Raw genomic sequence first — 21,552 nt, 5'->3', positions numbered from 1 at the left:
TGTCGATCATGTGATCATGTTACATTAATAAAATTTATAAACTGATATTTATGCCATAAAATATAATCAAAAACATTTTTTTTTGTTTTCTTTGGATACAACATTTGGCTCATTGATTACTTTAACAAGCTATTTGTTTATTTCTATATTTCTGGCTGATTTTGGCAGGATTAGTCCTCCATAAGAACAGAGTTCCCTTTATATTTAACTGTTTAGCTTTATTGTTGGAGCTATTTTTTATTTTATTAAAATGTATTATTTTTGGATTTACTCCGAGTTTATTTGTAGGTTAATAATTGCTTTATTTATTTTTGTTTCTTTGTTTTTGTTATTTGCTTTCTAAGTGAGACAGGAGGACCGGTGGGACCAGTCAGTGACTGGTATGGGACCAGCATGCACTGGGGCGGCTCTGTGGGTTTTTTTATCTGAAGCAACGGGAAACAATGTAAAGTTTGATCTTTTCTGCTTGCCTGTCCAATTGGAAACAGTAAATCATAAAAAGTGACTTTGAAGTTTTGGACGTTGGACTTCTTCTGCATGCGTACGAAGCATCAGGTCAGTGCAGCCGTGCCTTTGGGTTGAACCTTTACACAACGTTTGGTTTGACAAACAATCACAGCCACATTTACATTAAATAAATATAACATGGAAAAGCAGAAAAGGGGAAAAAAGATGAAACATTAAAGTAATTTTGGCAGTTAAATGTCCCCATAAAAAACCTATTAGGTGGAACTGAGGCATTAGAAGAGATATTTAGCATAACTGCTAATAATTAACTGAGCAGGTAAGGCAAGGTGAGTTTCCTCACCTGCTCTGCTTCAGGTGAAAAGTTCAGATCTGAAAGCGGATCTGGACTCCACGCCTTAATGAGTCAAAGTTCTGATAGTTCCTACCTGGGATCAGAGCTGAGCGGATTATTTCCACCATGAGCCTCGTTCTGCAGCCGCCGGCGCTGAAGAAGCTGAGGTTGGTGACCTACAGCCTCGTCTTCATCCTGGGTGTCGCTCTGCTGCTCCAGACCTTCAGGTGGGTGAAGCTCTGGAGCGACGAGACGTGCAAACAGAAATCGGGTTCAGCTGAAGGGACGGGAATGTAATAAAAACCAAAGGAAGATCCATTTTATTCCTATCAGTGATTCAGTCACTGCAAAATCTACAAGATGAAAAAAATCAAGCTTTCTGTTATAGATCTGCTGCAGTTTTGTTGGTTGGCATCATCTCTATGGTCATTACTGGACATGGAGCCCAAAATTCAGACTTTTTCTAACATTCTGAAATTTTTCTTGAAATTTTGACTTTTTTCTCAGAATTCTGACTTTTCTTAAATGAGTGGAAGCTCTGGAGCAGGACGAAATCAGGTTTAGCCTCAGCTGCGTCTGAGTGGACGGGAATAAAAAAAACACAATAAACTCCATTTTCTTCCTATTGTAAATCTGGATTTGTTCTCATTCTGTTAGAGGTTTGCTGCAGTTCTGCTGTTTGGATCACCTGCATGGTCACTGCTGCAGCAGAAAAACTCAGATACAAACAGAAATCATGAAATGAAATTGACATAAAATGTCAGAAATGAATTAGTGGCTGTTTAGGAACGGATGATGTTGCTTTTTGTTGATTTGTGATTTGGACCACAGAAAAAAAAAAGAAGTTTATTTTCATTTTCTCCTAATTCTGACTTTAATCCCAGAAGAATTATGATTTTTATTTTGGCGATATGAGTAAACAAATCCTGTGTTTCAAGTGAATTTGGAGACTAACACGACTTGATTTTCTTTTTTTGTTTTTTTACATCATACATTGAAAGAGTGAAAATAAAACAAACCATCTGATAAAAATCCATCGCTCAGGAATGTGATTGGGAAGGATGAAAATAAAGCAAAAATTTAAAGCGACAACGTTGCAGGAAACAAAAGGAAAATATGAAATAATCTTACTTTATTCCTATTGAGCCAATATTATACCTGCTTTCAAAGCCAAATACTGCCACAGTTTCTTAAAATTCCTAATAAATCCATCCATATGTAAATTAATTACAAACTAATCTCTCTCCTCTATATAAATTTCTTCAGTAATTTCAATCCACTCCATTTTCTGGAGGATCCTGGTTTTCCCGTCTCCTTATAATCACTTTTTCAGCTCCTATCATTAAATTAGTAAAATTTTGTTTTCAAAGTTCATTTGTAAAAATCTCCTCCAGATACGTTGAGTAAAATCCCATTAAATATCCAGCCGACTCCTGCAGGTACAGCTGGAGAACCGGAGAGTCGACGGTTTCTCACCTCCAACGAGCTTTTGCTTCATTTTAGAGGGAAAAAATGAAGCAAAATGAAAAATGTTAATGGTTAATGTTAATGGTTAATAATCATTTTCTCTGCAGAATGATTGACTTATGTCCTTCCCAGATTAACGGGCAGCCAGATTTGCTGATGTTTAGAAAAACAGAGGAAACATTTAATCAGTTGCTGAGGTTTGTTTTATCCACTTAATGTCATGAATTTTATGGAACAATGAGAAAATAACTTATTTATGCTACTTTGTGTCTGAATGATCGTTATGCATGAATTATTTATCCTCACTGACTGTTTCCGTTTCAGGCTGATCACAGAAAGGTGGAATATTAAATTATTTGTTTTTGTTGCTCTGCAGGTCAGACAGGATGTTGCCGCTCCAGGTTCTGAAGTACACCTTGCAGCCGTCGGTCGGGTCGGCCGCGGTCCAGAACCAAACCGCAGGAACTACAGGTCCCACCCCGGATTTTATCTGCAGCGATAATCAATTATAGATCAGAGAAAATCAAGAACAGATGCAGATTTTTCATGTTTTAGGGGAATAAAAAATATTATGTACAAAAAAATTAGATTCCCATTTACTAAAGTTTATCATATTATTTACTTTATCATGTTTTTGTAGGGAACAACAACAAACATTGACCTTTATTTTGCTTCAAAATCAAATCTTTTTAAATCAGGAAATAATCTAACCCTCAAATTTTAGAAACTATGATCTGCACATCAGTTTTCTACAAAAATCAGACACTTTTATTAATTTTATTAAAATATAGAATTTTTAGTTTATCATTTTGCAGATCAAATAAAAAATAGTCACCAAAAGTTTGTTTGGAAACCTTTAAATTTCTGTGGCCCTCTGGAGACCTCTGCCTTCGAACAACCTGTTCCCCTCCTCGCCTGTGGGGGCGCTGCGCCAAGAAAAACTAAGGGAAACAACATGAAAACCTCAGAAGAAAAAGCAGAGCTTCTTTCTTCACCAAATGGAAACAAAACTGGAGGTGTCGGATTTTAGCGGTTGGAGGATTTCTCTTTTGTCTTTGGCTAAAAACCACGAGCCGTTTCTCCCACTGTTGCTAGGCTACCATGTTTGTTTTGGTTGTATTTACCCAGAATGCCCTGCACTGTAGCCCACTTCCTGCTTTTGGAGCAGTTTCCGGTCCTCTTGGCGTTCACATTCAAACCGAACCAAGAACGAGGTTTGTAGGCGGACCAGAGTTAGCTTAGCGCTTAGCATTCACACCTCACCAACCGAACCGGACCTTCTGGAAATCGGACTGGAGTTGGATTAAAGCGTTTTAAACGGGACTGGTGTGAATGAACCAACACCAATCGCTGCTCCCCATGAGAACACCTTCCACTGATTCTGTTTTATTATCTACTAACCTGAACGTTTCCATTTAGCTTCTTCCTGATTAGCATGTTCTGATGTTTTTCCTCTTCCAGTTCTCAAAGGACAGTCAGCCCATCTGATAGGAGTCGGTGGCTCCAAAGCGCTGCTGGTGTCTGCTTTTCTGGAGCATCGAACCAAACCCAAGAAGGTAAGAGAAAATTCACTGGAAGCTGTGATGCAACATGAAAACATGCGTCCTGGAAGGAAGCAGCCTGTTCCCAGCAGAGCTGCATCACCAGGCATCTTTCTGCGCTCCGTAAAGTTTCACTTCCTTCGATGTGGGAAAGTTGCTGCCAAAGTGGCATTTAAAGTTGTTGATTGAAATGTGCTGATTAGTTGTCAGCTGAGTTCACAGAGGCGTGGAGGAAAACTGGTTTGTTCCCACACTGGAAAAATGTGGGCACAAAAAACAAACTTGGAATTTTCTAGATTAATTTTGCAGATATAGAAAACAAACACTTAATAAAAAAACCAGAAATTTGTGACAGACGGTCCTGCAAGACTGAGCTGGTAAATTTAGGAGATTCACATGTGAATATTTTCTGGGTTTGTTTCTTTGGATCAGAACCATTTGTCCCGGCTGCAGAATCGCATTAAAGCTGCAGGATGGAATTTTTATGAAATTTTTTTTTTTAATTTCTGTTGAAACTGTCACCATGTCGTTACTGTTTATGAGATAACAGATAATCAAATAATAGATAATCAGTGAAAAAAATCAGTCTGTCTTCTCCCAGAGCCAGGAGGCGGGTCTTAGTGTTGTCAATCACAATGTTGTGCGGCGCTGCTCGTCCTTCTCCCTCCTTCCCCACTTTCTCTCTAAAGGAAAATGAACAAACAGTTTTCCTGTAACTGAAAATTGTTTCTCCACCATTGGCATATGTAGCAGCACGTACATAAGGTTGATTGACAGCGCTAAGCCCCTCCACCTAGCTCTAATTGGTTGATTTTGGTGCATTTTTCAGACGGGATTAGTAGCTCAGGGAGGAGATGAATCTTTTCACAGATTATCTGTAACAACATGGTGAGAGTTTTAACAAATACATAGAAAATATATTTTTCATAAAAGTTGCAAACTGCAGCTTTAACGCCTCACATGGGATTTGGGAGATATTGTTCTGCTACCGGAAAAAACTCTGCACTTCCACTTCCATATTGTAAAATATCCAGATTCAAATCTTCTTAATTTACCACCTTAACCTGAGATGAAATCTTTGATTTTTTCTCCTGTAAATTGAACCGTCAGCTCGTGGTTCCTCAGCCCGGCTCTCGAGGCTCGCTGCACGTTTTACACGTTTCTCTGCTTCAGCAGACCTGATAACTGATGAGCAGGCTTTCCTCTGAACCAGGCTAAAACATGCACAGCAGAGAGCCTGTGGTTAGGAAACATGGTGTCAGAGCATAGCTTTATAAATTTATGTCTTATAATCTTGAGGGCAGGGAAGGAAATATTTGTAAATTTGCCACTTTTTGACGTCAGACGATACTTTTTTCTTGTAAATATTTGAATTTGGTCCAGAAATTTTTGGTCTTTTTTGGCCACTTTTTTGTCTTTGATCAACATTTTCCGTAATATTCCGTCAGCGACTCTCGCACTAAAAAAAATAAAATTTAAAGCAACGTTTACGACACAAACATAAGAGGCATTACAAGCAAAGTTGAAGAAAGCCACTGCACCCAGTTTAACTGTACACACAAACACCAAAGTTAATGTTTAATCAGCTTCACTTGTGTAGCACATTTTAGCAACAAGGAAGTTCAAAGTTCAGATCATAAAACCATAGAAACCAGTAAGACGTTACATTTATCCAGGTCCATTGTTGTCATCGTTAATCAGAGCAAATAGAGTTATGAACTGGAGCTCTAAACAGGTTTTCAGCCGTGATTTGAAGAAACTCAGTGTTTCGGCCGTTTGGCACTTTTCTGGAAGTTTGATCCAGATTTGTGGTGCATAGAAGCTGAAAGCTGCTTCTCCATGCTTACTCTGGTTCTGGAGATCCAGAATGTAAAAGAGGAACCGAATGCAGAGCAGCAGAGGCGTTCAGTACATGATGAAGATTTAATGGATAAATAAAGACAAAGAAAACACGGGAGCACAGGGAGCCAGAGGAGAACAAAAAAATCACAGGAACCAGGAAAAACAGGGAAGTAACAGGATTTAAAGGTGTGTAAGTACTGGGAGAGTGAATGTGGAGCAAAGGACCTGAGCTGATTGGCTGACTGATTACAGGTGAGAGAGAGAGAGAGAGGCACAGGGGCGAGGGAGATTCTAACAGTAAAGCAAAACTAAACATAGAAAACTTAACAAACTAGAGTAATTAAGAATAACTAGACAGAAGAAATAAACGTAATAAACTAGAATCACTAAGAAAGAATTAAAGTAAACTAGAAACGAGGCTGATGTCATCAAAATAAAAAACCAAATGAGAATGAAACCAGATTGAAATAAACACCAAATCAAGCCACGATCCGAACAGTTTATTCTTGTTCAAATGTTTGTTTTTCTGTTCATTTGAATCCAAGCAGTGGGATGATATTTAAAAAGGTTTTCAGCCTTGAACATCTGATTCAGTTTTCTGAGATGTTTCTCTTTGAGCTGAAGCGAATGGAGTTTCATGGAAGACGCATTAGATGGTTTAATCTAATTTATTATGTTGACAGGTTCTTGTTGTTGCCATAATGTTTCGTCAAGAGAAAGTGTCCCTTCAGTGCCGCCTGCTCTGCAGCGAGCGGCGCCACGTGTCCAGAGCCTCCGTCGACATCCACTGGGATCACTTCGGCTTTCCGTACGGGACGGCCGACGTTTCCTGCCCGCTGCCGCCGGCCTGCCAGGCGCCAAGCCATGTAGCCGTCACTTCGGCAGCCGCCAGGAACCGAGGTACTGCGGCCCTGCACGGGTTGCTATGGTAACGCAGGTGCAAACATGCAGACCGGGATATTATTTCAGGTAACCAGGTGGGCCGGTTGTTGGGCTACGTTCACACAGCAGGTCTTTATGCTCAATCCGATTATTTCTTAAATTTTGATCAAATTATAATCACTTCAAAATTACATCATTACATTTCCAGGACTAAAATGACAATAATTCATAGAAGTCACAAAAAATAACAAAATCAGACAAAGTAATTTTTTTTCAAAATCAGAAACTTTAACAGAATCTGCAGGTGTGTTTCTGTTTGGTGTCTTTCTGTTTAAAACTTGTTTGTTTTTCTTTCAGTGGAAGAAAATACAGAAATTTTACTCAAGAGTAGAAATACTTTATAATAAAATTACTCAAGTAAAAGTAAAAAGCACAGAGGAGTAAAAATACTCCTAAAAGTACAAAAGTTACTCATAAATGTAATTAGTTTATGGATTCTGTTTATGGAAGTCATAGTTTCTGTCTTTGGATCCATTTTAAATGTATTCAGCATTGAGAGCCGACGGCATCGTTACCGAGTCCAAATAAAACGAAGGAAGCTGATAAAAGCGAGCGTAACTAATAGCAACAGGCTGTGACTGCAGCGTCTGTAGAGAAGTGTGTTTGGATTGTGATGTGATGCGTTCACTGACTCAGAGTTATAATTATAATTTTCAGCCATTGTTTACGTTTGGATTTACCGCGTTTGGTTTCATCTGGTGCTGAATTACGACTCGCTTCTCATATGAATGACGCAGAGCTCTGATGAAATGCGACATGACTTTGAAAACTACCGTAAATATATCTGATTTAGTTCAACACAGGGAAGTGGCACAATTAAAAAGATCAGAATTTAGGTCGTATACGTGAAAAAATAAAAATTGATTTAGTTGGTGTGAACGTAGCCGTAGCGACGTAGAGCTGAGTGTCGTCTGCGAAACGTTGGATATTGAAACATTGTCAAGAGAAAGAAGGTAGCTGATGAAGAGAAGAGTTCTTTGGATTCAGCCCTGAGGAACACCTAATGGGATGGAGAAAGGGTGGCGGCCATCTTGGTTATTTTTGAGGAAAATTGTCTTCTCTCTTTTTGTGGGTTAGATAAAGCTGACCTTGAGTTTTTGGAGGTTCAGAATCAAAAAGAGCTGAACGTCTTTCCGTACAACTTCACCAGCTGTTTCTCCACCATGTACAACTACACCAACATCCTGCAGGTAACATCAATCAGTCAATCAATCAATCAATCAAGGTCATTTGTTTTTAGCACATTTTAACAACAAGGCAGCTCAAAGTGCATCGAAACACATTTTAAGGTGACCAACAGCCTCAGAAATGTTTAAATCAAACCATGAAATGAGGCTAATTCCAAACCAAAGAGAATTTTCTGCATCACTGCTTTGGAAACTGACTCTGCTGTAACTTCAGGGTGATTTTTACAGTGTAAATTGTGCTGCAGCTGGTGCAGACGGTGGAGATGCTGCAGTTACTGGGCGTGAACAGAATCGTCATCTACAAGACGAACTGCAGCGTCGAGACGCAGCGCGTTCTGGACTACTACACCGACAAAGGTCCAGCAGGCTGACTCACATCTCTGTCTTCATAAACATGGTTAGCATAGCACAGCACCTTAACATGTAATATGGGAAAACGATGCATGAGTTAAAAAAGAACAGAAGAAAAACAAAACGCCTTCAAAACCGTTAGTGGAGGGGAAACTTATTGTCAGTTATACTTAATATTATGTTTTTAAAATAGTTCGAAATGAATTAAATTTTAGTTTTTAATGTGTTCTTTCCTGTGAGCATCATCTTTCAGAAGATGCTGAAGGATGTTGATAAGATAAGATCCTTTGATAAAGAACATTTAAAAACCAACTATAGTGACTGTAAGGCTGAAAGAGAAAAACTGAAGCAAATCAAACATAAATTCAAAGCTTTTCTTCTGAAATCAGTCCAGATGCAAAGTTTCGGCTTTTTGCAGCCCAGCTGATCAAAATAGTTGTTTTTATTTTATCTTGATGAATAATTTAGCAGAAGTCTAAAAAAGTGGATAAACTTTTAAATTGTGTGTAAATGGAGACGTCAGATTCACGAACACTGAGATGAACTTATTGTTTATTGGTTTGGATCATGTTAAAAAGTAGCTTTAAACTGAAGATTACTTTTATTACAATGGAAATATTTATCCAGACATTTTGTTTTTTTTTTTACTCTTTCATCACAACGTTGATGAGTTATTTTCAAATACACAACATTGAAGTTCAACAATGCAGAAATATTCTGCTTGTTTGGGTTAAATAAAAAAGTATAAAAGATTTTTTTTGAGTGTAAACTAAAAGCAGCCGTCCGTCTCCAGGTTTAGTGGAGGTGGTTCCTTGGTCTCTGTCGGAGTATCTGAAGGTTTCTCGTCGCGCTAAACCCGATCAGGATCCTGGTGACATCCACTACTACGGTCAGATCCCGGCGCTCAACGACTGCCTGTACAGATCCATGTACCGGTCCAAATACGTGGCCCTGCACGACCCGGACGAGCTCATCCTGCCGCAGACGGTCGACAGGTACTGACAGCTGACCCGGTCCAAGTGACATTAACCCTTAAAAATGTAATTGCAACAATTTACTTCGCTGTATTTAACTTGCTCTTCACCTGCAAGATCAGCAAAAAGTTTTTCATGATTTTGAAGTGGCAGAAAAAGGTTTCATGATTCTTTTTCACTCTTTTTACAAATACTTTTTCAAACAGTCAATGATGGTGATTATATTGCTCAAAGGAAGTTGAAGGTGTTTGATCTCCCAGCGTGGGCAAAGAAATATGTTCAAGCATATCGTGTTCCCCTCCTCACCTGTGGGGGCGCCACACCAAGAACCACTGAAGGAAACGACATGGAAACCTCTGAAGAAGACATTTAGCACAACCTCTTTCTTCACTAAAATGCAGTGGTGTCAGATATTAGGAATAAGACATGGGAAAGAAATGGAAAGGGTAATATTCAATTAAATCACTGGGACTAATTTATTAGGGAAACATAAAATAAAAAACAAATAATTCAAGCACTTATTACATTTTTAAAAGACACAAAATTAGGTGAGAGTGTGTGTATGTATATAATATAGTTATTTTAGGGTTTTAAAGATAAATTGAATGTCTGGATAACACCTTTGTCCAGTTGATGGCTGAACACCAAGCCTGAAAACTGCCAGTAAACACCATAGAAGAAGAAGATATTATGGGTTGTTTTTCCTGATAGCGCTAAGCTAACAGGTTTGTTTTGGTTGTATTTACCCAGAATGCCCTGCGCTGTAGTCCACTTCCTGCTTTTGGAGCGGTCTTTGGTCCGCTTGGCGTTCACATACGCACTCAAACCGAACCGGAGTTCACTTCAACCGAACCCAGACCGAGGTTTGTAGGATCAAAGTTTGATTAGCATTCACACCTTACCAACCGAACCGGACTTTCCAGGCAAACGGACTGGAGTCGGATTAAAGCGAGCAGAACGATGCCGGGATAAAATGCTAACTAACACGCCTCAAATTCACCCATGCAACCAACCAGAGGAAGCAAACTAATCCATGCTCAACATTTCTCCATTAAACTCGTCTACAAACTTCTGACCAATCACACAACAGCTGCGAACTATTTTCATCATGCAACTGGATCAATGAACCGGTTTCGTAGCTTCTGATGAAACGTAGCAGATCTTTGAGTTGAGTCAAGTTTTGGTCTTTTATGATGCGATAGCCACCTTTGTGTTTTCTCTCCTGTTCCGCCTTTTGAAAGTGTTTTACTGATTCGGACCTGCTTCCTGCAGCTGGTCGGAGCTGCTGCCGCTTCTGGAGAAAAGACACGGCGCTGACCGGTGCTTTTACTTCGAGAACAACTGGTTCCCCACCGAATTCACGCTGCCTCCTCCGCCGCCGAACGTCCTGCCTGCGCGGGGCCTCTGGCGTAACGTATCCGGGGCGAACGTCCTGACTCACCTGTACAGCGAACCTGTCAAACCCAAACCTGCCTTCAACAACTTCAAGACCATCACCAACCCTCGGTCCGTGTTCGTCGTCACCGTCCACGGAGTGCTGCGCTCGCAGAAGAGCTGCGCCTGGGTGGACAGGACGGTGGCCCGGATGTACCACACCAAGTAAGCAAACGCTGCAAATCGAGCTGACGGAACAAAACATCTAGAGATTCAAGTTACAGCTGCAAACTGCAGAACTGTTCAACCTTAAACAACTGAAAAGATTTAATCCAAATGCAGGAACATTTCGTTCCTTCTCTCCCTGGACATCAACCAAATCCACCCCAATGTTGGTTTGGTTGAATTTGTCCTTAAATCGTCCCAAAGAATTTGTGATTCTGATGATTTTATGCAACTTTTCAGTTCAGGTCAGATAAACTTGATTGTCCCCCAAGGAGCAATTTGCTTTGAAGATAAATAACATCGAGAAAAAATCTATAGAAAATACACCACAACATCCAATCAGCGTACGGAACATTTAATTACCAACAGTTTGTTTAAGCTGGATCTCAAATGGTTAATGAGACTAACGAGGATAAATGTAACTTTTTATCTTACATTTAATCAGCCTGTAGAGCGATGAAGAGGATGGCCTTAGCCTTCCTCGTTACTCTGGTTAAGTTAAGCGGTTTTGGAGGAGAACTACTAAACTTAACCAGTCATTTTACTACATCATTACGAAGCTGTTCAGCGACTCAAACTGGAAATGTTCAAACTGACTCAATAAAACAAGAGTTAAACATCTTCATAAAAACATTTAAACCATTTAATTTCCAATAGCTTATTGCAAATCACACACAGCAATGATAGCATTTTAAAATCATGAATATTTTTTGTTCTTTGCGTTGCTCCGTATGTTTGACCGTAGAAAATGCGACTCAGATCCCATTTCCGGACGTTTCCCTGCTGTGTTTCTGCAGAGTCCGAGGACAAACTGGACGGAAGGCCCAGCAGCTGATTTATGACGGCAGGCTGCTGAGCTACAGCGGCCGCCTGACGTCGGCCGTCAGCGCCGTCCTCAGGGAGACGCGGCTCCTGCCTGACGGAGCCAGACGCTGAGCAGGAAGGACTTTTAATCAATTCATATGGACCATATGGTTATGACTCTACATGTTACTGTAAATTAAAACTATTTCAGCAACACTTCTGCATCTTTTAACTGAAGGTAAAGCTGAAAAAGGGCATTTTTATGAACAAACAGTGGGTTACAGTCTGTTCCTGTTCCTGTTGCAGGACGATCTGAGTTAGAAAAACATAAAGATCACCAAGCTGAGACGGAGACGTCAGACGGATGAAATGACTTTATGGCTTAGAAATGATTCATGTTTGGCCGCCAGCGCAGATCAGGACATTTTAACTTTAATTAGGGTAAAATTATCCAACAAATTAAAATCTTGGAGAGGAAAATGTTAGAAGCATCCAACTGTCCTGCTGCAGGTTGATGATAAAGTAGAAACACAAGACAGAAGATGCACAACAATAAAACAGAATGAAAAAATGAATGGAATTGATATAATTAATTCAGCAAGGAATCAAATGTGAATCTTTTCTTTAATTCAACTCTGACTGCAAAGTTTTTTTAATTTTGCTCTAAAATTCTCCTTTAGTAAATTTGCTGGAACCTTGAATCAGATTTTTGTTTTTACCTGTTTCTACTCTTTGGTAATTATCTGGTTCAGTAATATTTACAGTAATAACTCCGCCCCTGAAAAATGTTTAAATATAGGAGATGTCGGAGCTTCGGGGATGAGAGCTGATCGTGGCTCTGAGTCTCCTGGACGTCCGGAGGAGCCGCCGTTGATCCGTCCCTTTTCACTCCATTTGGTAGAAGAACTTTATTCCTTTTCCAACACCAACAGAAGAAAGCAGAAGAATTTGTTGTAAGTGTTGTTTAAAATTTACAGTAAAATCCTTCTGCTTTTATTTTGTGATTTCTCTTTTTTAGCAACATTTGTATTTTATTTTCTGACACTTTATGGCAAAAGTTCAATAGCAGGACAAGAAATTAATGTCACTTTCACACCTGGACTTTGTTTTGTACTGAATCAGTTAATGATTTTAACATTTAACTTTGTTTTGTTTTACCCAGAGAAACTTCCAGTCAACCATAACCTGTCTGTTCCTGGTTCAGAGCAGAGATCAAAACAAATTCCTTTAACCTCAGTGTTTTCTCCCCTGCAGTGATCTCATAATTAAAACATCTAGATAAACGGGTCTGTCCAGGGATCCCGCTGGGAGAAATGTTCTTAACTTTCCTATTGTCTGTCTCCTTTTTTAAGTTAATCCTCACAGAAATGTGAAAAGTCGTTTTGACCAGATTCAGTTTGTTATAACAGTGAAACGTGAATCAATCTGTTTTGATTTCCACATTTTCTTAGTCCGTCATATCTCCAGCTGACAAAGATAAAGGAATATATATATAAAGACCTGAACTAAGGAGCAAATCAAAACATTGAGACTTAAAGCTGATCTGGATGCTGATTGGTCCAAAAGATGTTGTATCCGATCAGTTTTAGATCAATATATGAACCAAAGTGCTTAAGACTGAAAAAAAACAAGAAGTAACTCTCCCCTGAATCAGTTCATCTTTCTTCTCCACCATCCCATCAAAATGGAGTCGAAACAACTGAAGTGTTTTTTACCTGATTAGTGTCTCTGTGAGGCTCCGCCCCCTTTTCATTCTCAGGAATCCAGGACAGTAAGTAGCTCTACTGTCCAAATAAATCATAGCACAACTTAGAAGCATGTTGACTCCTTAGTGATGAAGATAAAGAACGAGGGCGCACATTTTAGAAGATGTATAATTTATTTAGAGCAGAGTTGATTCATCATTTTACTCAGTTTATTTTTCAGCAACATAATCGTAGGTCATTTTATGGTTTTCGTAGCGATTTCTCTGTTATTGTGAAGAAAACAAAAGATTTCACAGCACATTTAAACAGCAGTGATGCCATAACAGCTTTTCTCTAATTGCAACTCTGCTGATGCGTTTCATGGTGTCACACAAAAACTCATTACAGTCACACGTAGTTCACATTTTAAAAACTGTACAGGCTGATTAACAGAACAAAAAAATTACACTTGATGAATATGATCTCACACATCTGAGAAATAAATAGATAAATAATAAAATCTGCTAAAATAATAACTGTATTAGGTTTAAATCTTTCTTTTGCTAAATTTTCCATGGATGGGGGAAGGGCAGCGCAGTGGAAGTCACTTTTTAATTGGTCAATAAATACTTTTTGGTAGCTATTACTCATAAATATAGTGTCACTATTAGTCTGAATGGGCCAATAGGATCCTGGAAGTGGGATATTTATTTCCCATCTGTGATCCAACAGCTGGCTGGAAATGTTTTGGTTCTGGAGTCGCCCTCTCTTAGCTCTTTGTCTCCATGACTGATTTAATTCACTAGTTTTCTGTTCCCATCTTCAGGAATCTGCACATGTAAACAAGTGACAACATTTGAAGTTTCATTGTAACATAAACTAACTAGTGTCACCTAGTGTCAGTACCGATTCCCTTCTTCATGACCTGAGCTAAGCTGGCAGTCATTGGGGGCTTGTCCGGTATTTGAACCCTGGTCCAACAAGCAGATTCCTCCAGGCTAAGCTAACCTACTTGCCAAAGTCTATGTTTTTCTTTTTGTTAGGATTCTTGTTTATCTTCCTGCTGAAGTTAAAGTTGAGCTCATAAGTTTTCATACACTGGCAGAATTTCAACATTTTTCCACAAAGAACACAACTTTTCCTGTCACTCGTGGTTAGTGGTTGGATGAAACCTTTTATCACTTCCATTAATCTGCTAACATGTTAATATGGAAGCAAATTGTTTATTTAGCACTTTACTGCTTTTGCTAACTTTGAAAATATTTAGCATACTTAGGTTCCTCTAAATTCATTTTGTCAGATAAGGGTCAGGTTTAGACTACCAACTGCACTGGGTTGTATTTCAAACAATCTGACACTGTCCGTTAGCAATCAGCGTTAGCGTCAGCTGCAATAACTCAGGACTCGGTTCATCCTGTAGCACCGTTTCTGCTGACCTGCTAACCTGAATCGAGGTGACTCGCTTTCCACACCCGACTCTAAACCAAGTTTTTTATTCACTGGTTAGAAACACAATTATTGTTATTTCTATGGATTAGTAATATTAATGTTCATTCTGAGACTTTAACTAAAGAAATTTGCTAAGAAGTAGCACTTTCCTACTGTATGTATGAATGATCTGTTTCAGCTGTTGCAGAACCAGAACATCCCAGTCAGAATTATGGAAAATATTGCAGCATTCTTTGATTTTAGACCATGTGACTTTTAATGAAACAGGGACCGAAATGTTTGCTCTCTCAGGCAGACTCTGCTGCGCTGCCCTGCGACTCACGATAGGAATCAGATTACTCTTTAATGATCTCACTAACATAGAAAAGTCTAAAAACAACACACTGATGTGCTCTGGGCTCACATGCTTCCACATCAGACCTGATCTGCTCCCAGCGCCTCAACAGGATCCAGCGCAGCTCTTCTTCTTTAAGCTACGCATAACAGAAACGGGTGAGCTATCTGTCAAACTGGGCTGAACCACGAGGATGCTGCGGAGGTTCTGGCAGTGTGTCGTTAAACCTCAGCGGTCCAGATTTGATTGTTGGATCCAGTTGATTCAGACTTGTAGGAGTAGATCAGGTCTGGGCTAAAAGTTTCCTGAATTTAAAATGTGTTTCAGTGTAAAATTGCACCAAGCGTTTACTGAAACACTGTGACCCGGAAAGTGACCCGACCCAGATACTTGTCCCGCTCGTCGCTGTTGCGCAGGTTGGATCCCTCCACTTTACATTCCACCGTCTGCTCCACGCTGTAGTCCTCCTTAGTTAGCAGTAGCTTGACGGCCACCAGCGGCTGGACGTAATCCGGCTGCAGACACAAGCGGAGTCAGAGGTAAACGTTCTGGTTCGGATCACACCGATCCGGCAGCACCAGCAATCTGACATGTGAGGACAGAATCAGCTAAACAAAACACGGATGACACATTTTATCAAGTTTATTTTTGGTTTAAGGTGCAAAAATCTGTCTAATAAAACAAGTCTAGCTTTTTCTATCTGTTTCTGATCATGTTGGGTTTTTAACTAGCAGGTCCAAAAGTTTCTGCAAAGCTTTTATCTCCTGAAGAACAATCAAAACATTCTTTCAAGTTCAACTATAGCCAGTTAATCCCTTTTCTTCCTAACTTCTGGATGGCTCTCTGCTGATGTGGACTTTTTCTTCTCTTCTTCGTTTGTGGCAGTGGCAGCGCTAGGTGGCGCTGTAGCTCTCCCTGGAAGTCATAGCACCCCCAAGAAAATATCACACCATTATTTTCTTTTTTATCTAATATAATATTCTTTAATATGTGGTTGTTGTGATATTTTAATAAAAAAACAACAAAAAAAGGATTTTATATTGGTCTCATCTTGCAATGGAAACAAACGTTTTCCCTTCCAGCAAACAACTGAAAGCAGTATGTAACACAAAATGATTGTTTTCTACGACCCAAATCCGTGTAGTCCAACATCAGTGTCCGACCTCACAAATAGCCTTCTGGAAGAAAAGTGAAAATTCCTAAAAACTTACCCTACAACCTTATGGAAACCTTCTGAGTAGATCTGAAATTATTTCCAACATATGAAATCTTTCTGATCAAAAATGGATCATGTACACATGAAGGCAAGTAACTCAATACTTTTACCAAAATAGTGCATTATAAAGTGCAAATCATTTCATTAAACTATAACAACATAATAAAATATTTTCACTGTCTCAGAAAAGCTTTTATAGTTGACAGTGGGGCCATCATGTGGCCACTTCAGGGTATTGCAAGAAAGACTTTTGAACCCATTGAGAAGATTTGTTTTGTGAAACGTTTCAGAAAAATTGTGCAAAATAAATCATCTAGAGTCATGAGGTCATGAATTTAGATTTCTATGATCGTTTTCAGTTCCTCTGTGCATGTGAGAAGCAAACAGCCTTTACTCACGTGAGCGATTTTGCCGTAATACGGAAAAAACATTTTATCCAGACGACCTTCAGGCGGGAAGTAAATCATCTGCAGCGGGGTGTTTCTCTGCAGAAAACACAGACTGATCCTGTTTCTGTGCTCATTCACAGCAGATACTAAACGTCTACACACAAAAACCTTCACAGGTGCATGATGGGATTGATGTTAGGCCGTTACCTTGGCGGTACAGTTGATGTATGGATCTCCTTCGGGTTTCAGTCCGATGACCTGCAGACACAAATGGAGTTATTGCTTTTTTATTTATTAGAAATCTCACACTCTAACAGCTAAAGCTCCATGATAAACTAAACAGTGATGAGTTTCTTCTAACATGTTTAAAAACTCCTGGAGTTCAGCCTGCATGAACAATCCCTTTATCCCAGGAGAAAAAAATAACCTTAAAGCATGTGAAGGAGCTCAGAAAAAAAAGTAATTCAATTTAATTATGAGAATAAATTCATATCAATACACAAATGAAGTCACAATACAAGAATAAAGTTGTAAAAATACAAGAATAGAGTTGAAATAATAAGAAAATAATATTGCAGTGAAAAAGTCACAATAAAACAAGAATAGTCGTATGAAAATAAATTCAAAATAAGTCGCAAAAAATCATAATAATAAAAAGATAAAATCACAATAATGACAATAAAGTCATAATATTAAGAAAATAATCTCGTAATAATACACAAATAAATCTATTATTAGCATATTAAAGTTGTAATGATACGAGACGAAAGTCATAATAATGTAAAATAAAGTCACAATGTTACAAGAATAAAATTGTATGAGAATAAAGTCATTAATATACTACAATAAAGTTGTTTTAATATTAGAATAAAGTCATAATGATGCATAAATAAAGTCGTAATATGACTCCAGTCTCTTATTTTAACTTTATTTTTTTAACACTATAACTTTATCCTATTTTACTCGTGTAATTATTTGTTTTTTAGAATGGCTCTAATACCGAGTTGAACAAATAACCACAGCGCCCTCTGCTGAGAAAAGATGGTATAGACTTTGCTTTAATCTTGATGATTCAGCAATAAAAGCTGATTTTCGTGTTAAAATTTTGAAATGATCTGAGTGAATTAAAGCTCCTCACAGAAACCCACCACAACACAACATTTAAACTACCCTGAGTTAATGCTGGTTCTGTACTGACCCGGTTCAGCTTGAGGATGACGCAGGGCTGCCCCTCGGCGTAGCCGAAGCTGGTGTCCGGCAAACCGGAGCACTGGCGCAGATTGCTGCGTTTGAACTGGCAGACCTTCTTCTTGGGCTGGTCGTCCTGGTCCGTGTATTCGCCCACCAGACACAAGTCGTTCCCCTCCTGGATGCTGTCGTTGTACTCTGCAAACAGGAAACGGGGCTTTTATTGTGAAAGCATCAGCACTAATAGAAAGCGACATCCTGGGGGGGGGAAACTCATTTTCATCAAGATTATGAATGTTCTCAGTGAAATTCACTTTTTGTTCCTCACCATATCGATCCTATAGTATAACTTTAGATACTATATTATATTATTGATACTTTATTATCAAGTCAGGCTGAGGCAGCAGTGTAGAAGTAAGAGATACTGCCACCTGCAGGTAGGAGTTAGCATCGCTTCAACTCAATGATTGTGACCATTTTAGTTTAAACGATGCTTTGATTTGATTGATTAAATAATATTTAAAAGGGCATTTTTATGTAGAATCTCCTTTTCCATCTTTCAGTCATGTTATAATGTTATTATCAAAAATATACCTGCAGTCTTGCTTTCATTTTTTCATGCATGTTTGAGAAATTCTTCAATCTCCATGACAACCAGTCAGATTACCAATACGCCTGGGTGGGCCTAGCCCCGCCTTCGAGGCGCTGCTCCTCCCCCACTCAGCTCCTTCAGACTAGCCAGGAGCAATTAGCAAACACCTGGTGGAGCTGCTGAGCTCATTGTAGGAGCTGCTGCTCAGAGCAACGCTGGTAAAAACGGATTAGTAGAGGAGCCGTGTTGGGATGAAGGCAGAGCTTCAGAAAGAGGGGGAGTTCTTAAAGAGACAGGGGCCAATTTCAAGGCGTTAAATTAGGAAGCAAAATGTCTTTGAGTCATAAAAGTAACATTGTTACCTGGTCATACTGTAAAATGTACAATGTGCCTGGAAAACACATAATACGGAACCATTAGGCACACAATTGTTATCTTGTAGCTTCTCTTTATGTGTGCCGCTCTGGAGGCTAGAGGGCCACAAAAAAAGGCTCTGGCGTGTCGGATTTGGCCCCCGTGCCCTGAGTTTGACACATGTGCTCTAAAACATGGCGTATCTGGGTTTGACTCACGCTGCAGAAGGTCGTGCAGCTGCTGGACGTACGGGTTGAATTTAGCTGGATCCGAGCGATTGTAGGAAATCTCAACAGCATGAGGACGAAAAACCAGACCTGAAAGGAAGCAACACAGGAAGTGATGAGGCAGAGAGAACAGAGCTGCAGCATCATGCAGCGTCATGCAGCATCATGTAGCATCATGCAGGGTCATGCACCATCCTGCAGCGCCATGCAGCATCATGCAGGGTCATGCAGCAGCTGTCAATAGGGTCACCTGGAGAGTCCAGGCGGTCCTGGTGCCGGGGAACGGCGTCATCCAGCGTCTGCAGCATCACCCAGATGGTGAGGATGAACATTCCCGTCAGGACGCCATAAAAGATGAGGTAGAAGAGGAAAATGAGACCTAGAGGAAAAAAATCAAACATTTCTTTGTTTACATCTGCAGAAACAAACAGGAAGTGAAAGTGTTAGTAGCCCCAATTTCATTGCTCCTGTGTTTACTGTACAATGACAATAAAGACTTTATTTATTTTACTTACTTAGTATTAAAGGAGCACAAGCATCCAGTTGACTGAGAAAAGAATCGACTCCTCAAAAAATCCCTCCCAAAAGATTCGTTCTCCTTTTTCATGTTGTGATACTTAACAGGATAAATTGAATATTTTTATCCTTCCATTTATCTCATCCTCCATTTAACACCGTTTGCCTCAAATCCTCACAAACCCAATGAGGTTCTTCTACCAATGCCTGTTGATGCATATTTAACACATTCCAAAGATCCGTTTTTGTTTCTGCTCCCATCTAGTGGCTGGACCTTCACCAAATTAACTCATTGGGTAACTAACTCTACACACACAACAGGTCTTGATGCTCAATTTATATTTTTTGCTGATATCCGATTTCATTCGTATTACTAATTAAATGTAATAGCAATTAGATTTCTGTATTACCACAACAAAGTGCAGAAGAAGAACATAGACGTCACACAGCAGACTTCTGTTTTCGGCAGTAAAAATGGACGTCGCCGTCTAGGGATGGACTTTAAATTTATTTAGCAATGCAAGCTGAGAATATCGTCACCAGATCACAAGAAGACGAAGGAAGCTGATAAAAGAAGAAAGTCCAGAAACAGCAAAGGTCTTCAGTGAAGCACTGACTGCAGCTTCTGACCCGGTTCTGTCTGGACGGAGTTGGACCAGGAGGTCGGTATGTGATGCGTTCACTGACTCAGACTTCTTTCATCACTTTATTAATATCATTTTCAGACTTTGTTCATGTGCAGATTTACCGTCTGTCTTCTTCCGCTGCAGAATTATGACGCATGTTTCACGTCAATGATGCAAAAGTCAGATAAAATTTTAATGTTTGTCTAAACACGACGGTTCAGACCGCAGACATTTGAAAACTATCGGCTACGAACCCGATTTAATAACGCAAATGGAAATGGTACAAATTTAATTTTTTCAGAGTACAATGAAAAACCCCCACATATGGGTAACAATAGCTCTGTTGTTAATGTAACTCCCACCGGCACGGTTTCCTCCGCTTTAATCCAACTGCAGTCCGTCTGCCTGGAAAGTCCGGTTCGGTTGGTGAGGTGTGAATGCTAATCGAACTCGGGCTTACCTACAAACCTTAGTCTGGGTTCGGCCAAGTTAACTGGGGCGGTTTGAATGCTAAGCAGAGACTGCCGCAAAAGCAGGAAGTGGACTGCAGCGCAGGGCATTCTGGGTAAATACAATCAAAACAAACGTGCTAGCCAAGCGCTAGCGGAAGAAAGGGTTCAGCTAAAAACCAAAGAGAAATCCTTCAACCGCTAAAATCTGACGCAACTCCGTTTTTGTTTTCCTTCCATGAAGAAGAGAGTTAATTTAAAATGTTTGAAATAAAAATAACTGAATGTTTTTATAGAATGTTAAATGTGTTCAGTTATGAGCTGAATTAAGTTTCAGTGTCTCGTTGCAGCCGTTATCCGCTGAAAGCAACTTTTAACTCTGGTTTATTGAGAATCGATTTGATTGATGGCAGATTTAACTGCTGACACATTAGTAAAACATCCCAGCATTAATGTCTGTTTGAATAATGCATGAAGCAGCAAATACCAGCTTAATGCATCTTCAGGGAGCAGTTATGCAATAAATGTTTAACTCTGACTGAGCCTGCAAATGTGGTGTCAGTTGGTTTGAGTAGTAAACTGGGCCGTCGAACAAACAGAGGCAGCAGATGAAGCAAAACTAATAATCTGAGGCCAATTTTAAACATTTCCGCTGAAACAGACAGTCCAGAAATCTGGTGGTTTCCAGCAGAGAGCAGATGATGAGGACCAAACACTGAAGTCTGATGGAACAAACTGATAATGATAGAGGAAGGATTTCTGTTGGCTTAAAACCAGAAAAAGTTTAAATTTATTTCAGGTGAGCTGACTGGAAGCAGGAACAGGTTCAAACTCCGTCCAGGTGAGAGTTAGGACTGTGCAGTTAATCAAAAATTATCATTCAGTTTCAAGATTAGCTCTAAATGATAAAGGTTTGATCTTCAAAATGATTGAACACCAATCAATTATTGGTCTTAAACAGGCGGATCATGTTGGAAAACCTCCAATGTGGCTGAACCAGACCAGATGGGGCCCAAACTCA

At 39.5% G+C, this 21,552-nt stretch overlaps 2 protein-coding genes and 1 long non-coding RNA gene across 6 annotated transcripts in view; 1 reads left to right on the top strand and 2 right to left on the bottom strand.

Moving 5' to 3' along the window:
* LOC114161596 (uncharacterized) overlaps positions 1 to 13,856 on the top strand; it is a 25,463-nt gene extending 11,607 nt beyond the window's left edge. For 2 of the 4 annotated variants that reach the window (XM_028044962.1, XM_028044961.1), the window contains exons 3-10: positions 2,643 to 2,737; positions 3,728 to 3,822; positions 6,333 to 6,549; positions 7,669 to 7,781; positions 8,024 to 8,135; positions 8,923 to 9,124; positions 10,376 to 10,702; positions 11,500 to 13,856. In XM_028044962.1, coding sequence (XP_027900763.1) covers positions 2,643 to 2,737; positions 3,728 to 3,822; positions 6,333 to 6,549; positions 7,669 to 7,781; positions 8,024 to 8,135; positions 8,923 to 9,124; positions 10,376 to 10,702; positions 11,500 to 11,638 — 1,300 coding nt within the window. In that variant the 3' untranslated portion in view covers positions 11,639 to 13,856. Of the gene's footprint in view, positions 1 to 297; positions 1,027 to 2,373; positions 2,464 to 2,642; positions 2,738 to 3,727; positions 3,823 to 6,332; positions 6,550 to 7,668; positions 7,782 to 8,023; positions 8,136 to 8,922; positions 9,125 to 10,375; positions 10,703 to 11,499 lie in introns of those variants that run through there. The other 2 variants (XM_028044959.1, XM_028044960.1) reach the window with 2 other exon arrangements.
* The window catches only part of LOC114161598 (uncharacterized), a 25,174-nt gene continuing 7,452 nt past the window's right edge, over positions 3,831 to 21,552 (bottom strand). Inside the window, exon 3 of the long non-coding RNA XR_003599056.1 lies at positions 3,831 to 5,642. This is a non-coding gene — a long non-coding RNA (uncharacterized LOC114161598). The remainder of the gene's footprint in view (positions 5,643 to 21,552) is intronic.
* Positions 14,217 to 21,552, bottom strand: part of LOC114161597 (sodium/potassium-transporting ATPase subunit beta-3-like) — a 9,848-nt gene continuing 2,512 nt past the window's right edge. Inside the window, exons 2-7 of the mRNA XM_028044963.1 lie at positions 19,191 to 19,319; positions 18,932 to 19,030; positions 17,778 to 17,965; positions 16,787 to 16,837; positions 16,589 to 16,675; positions 14,217 to 15,489 (exon numbers count right to left, since the gene is read on the bottom strand). Coding sequence (XP_027900764.1) covers positions 15,322 to 15,489; positions 16,589 to 16,675; positions 16,787 to 16,837; positions 17,778 to 17,965; positions 18,932 to 19,030; positions 19,191 to 19,319 — 722 coding nt within the window. The 3' untranslated portion in view covers positions 14,217 to 15,321. The remainder of the gene's footprint in view (positions 15,490 to 16,588; positions 16,676 to 16,786; positions 16,838 to 17,777; positions 17,966 to 18,931; positions 19,031 to 19,190; positions 19,320 to 21,552) is intronic.

This window comes from Xiphophorus couchianus, chromosome 18, assembly GCF_001444195.1.
Source record: "Xiphophorus couchianus chromosome 18, X_couchianus-1.0, whole genome shotgun sequence".
NCBI lineage: Eukaryota > Metazoa > Chordata > Actinopteri > Cyprinodontiformes > Poeciliidae > Xiphophorus > Xiphophorus couchianus.
The sequence above is the reverse complement of the archived record's forward strand: the minus strand, read 5'-3'. Positions and strand labels throughout refer to the sequence as shown.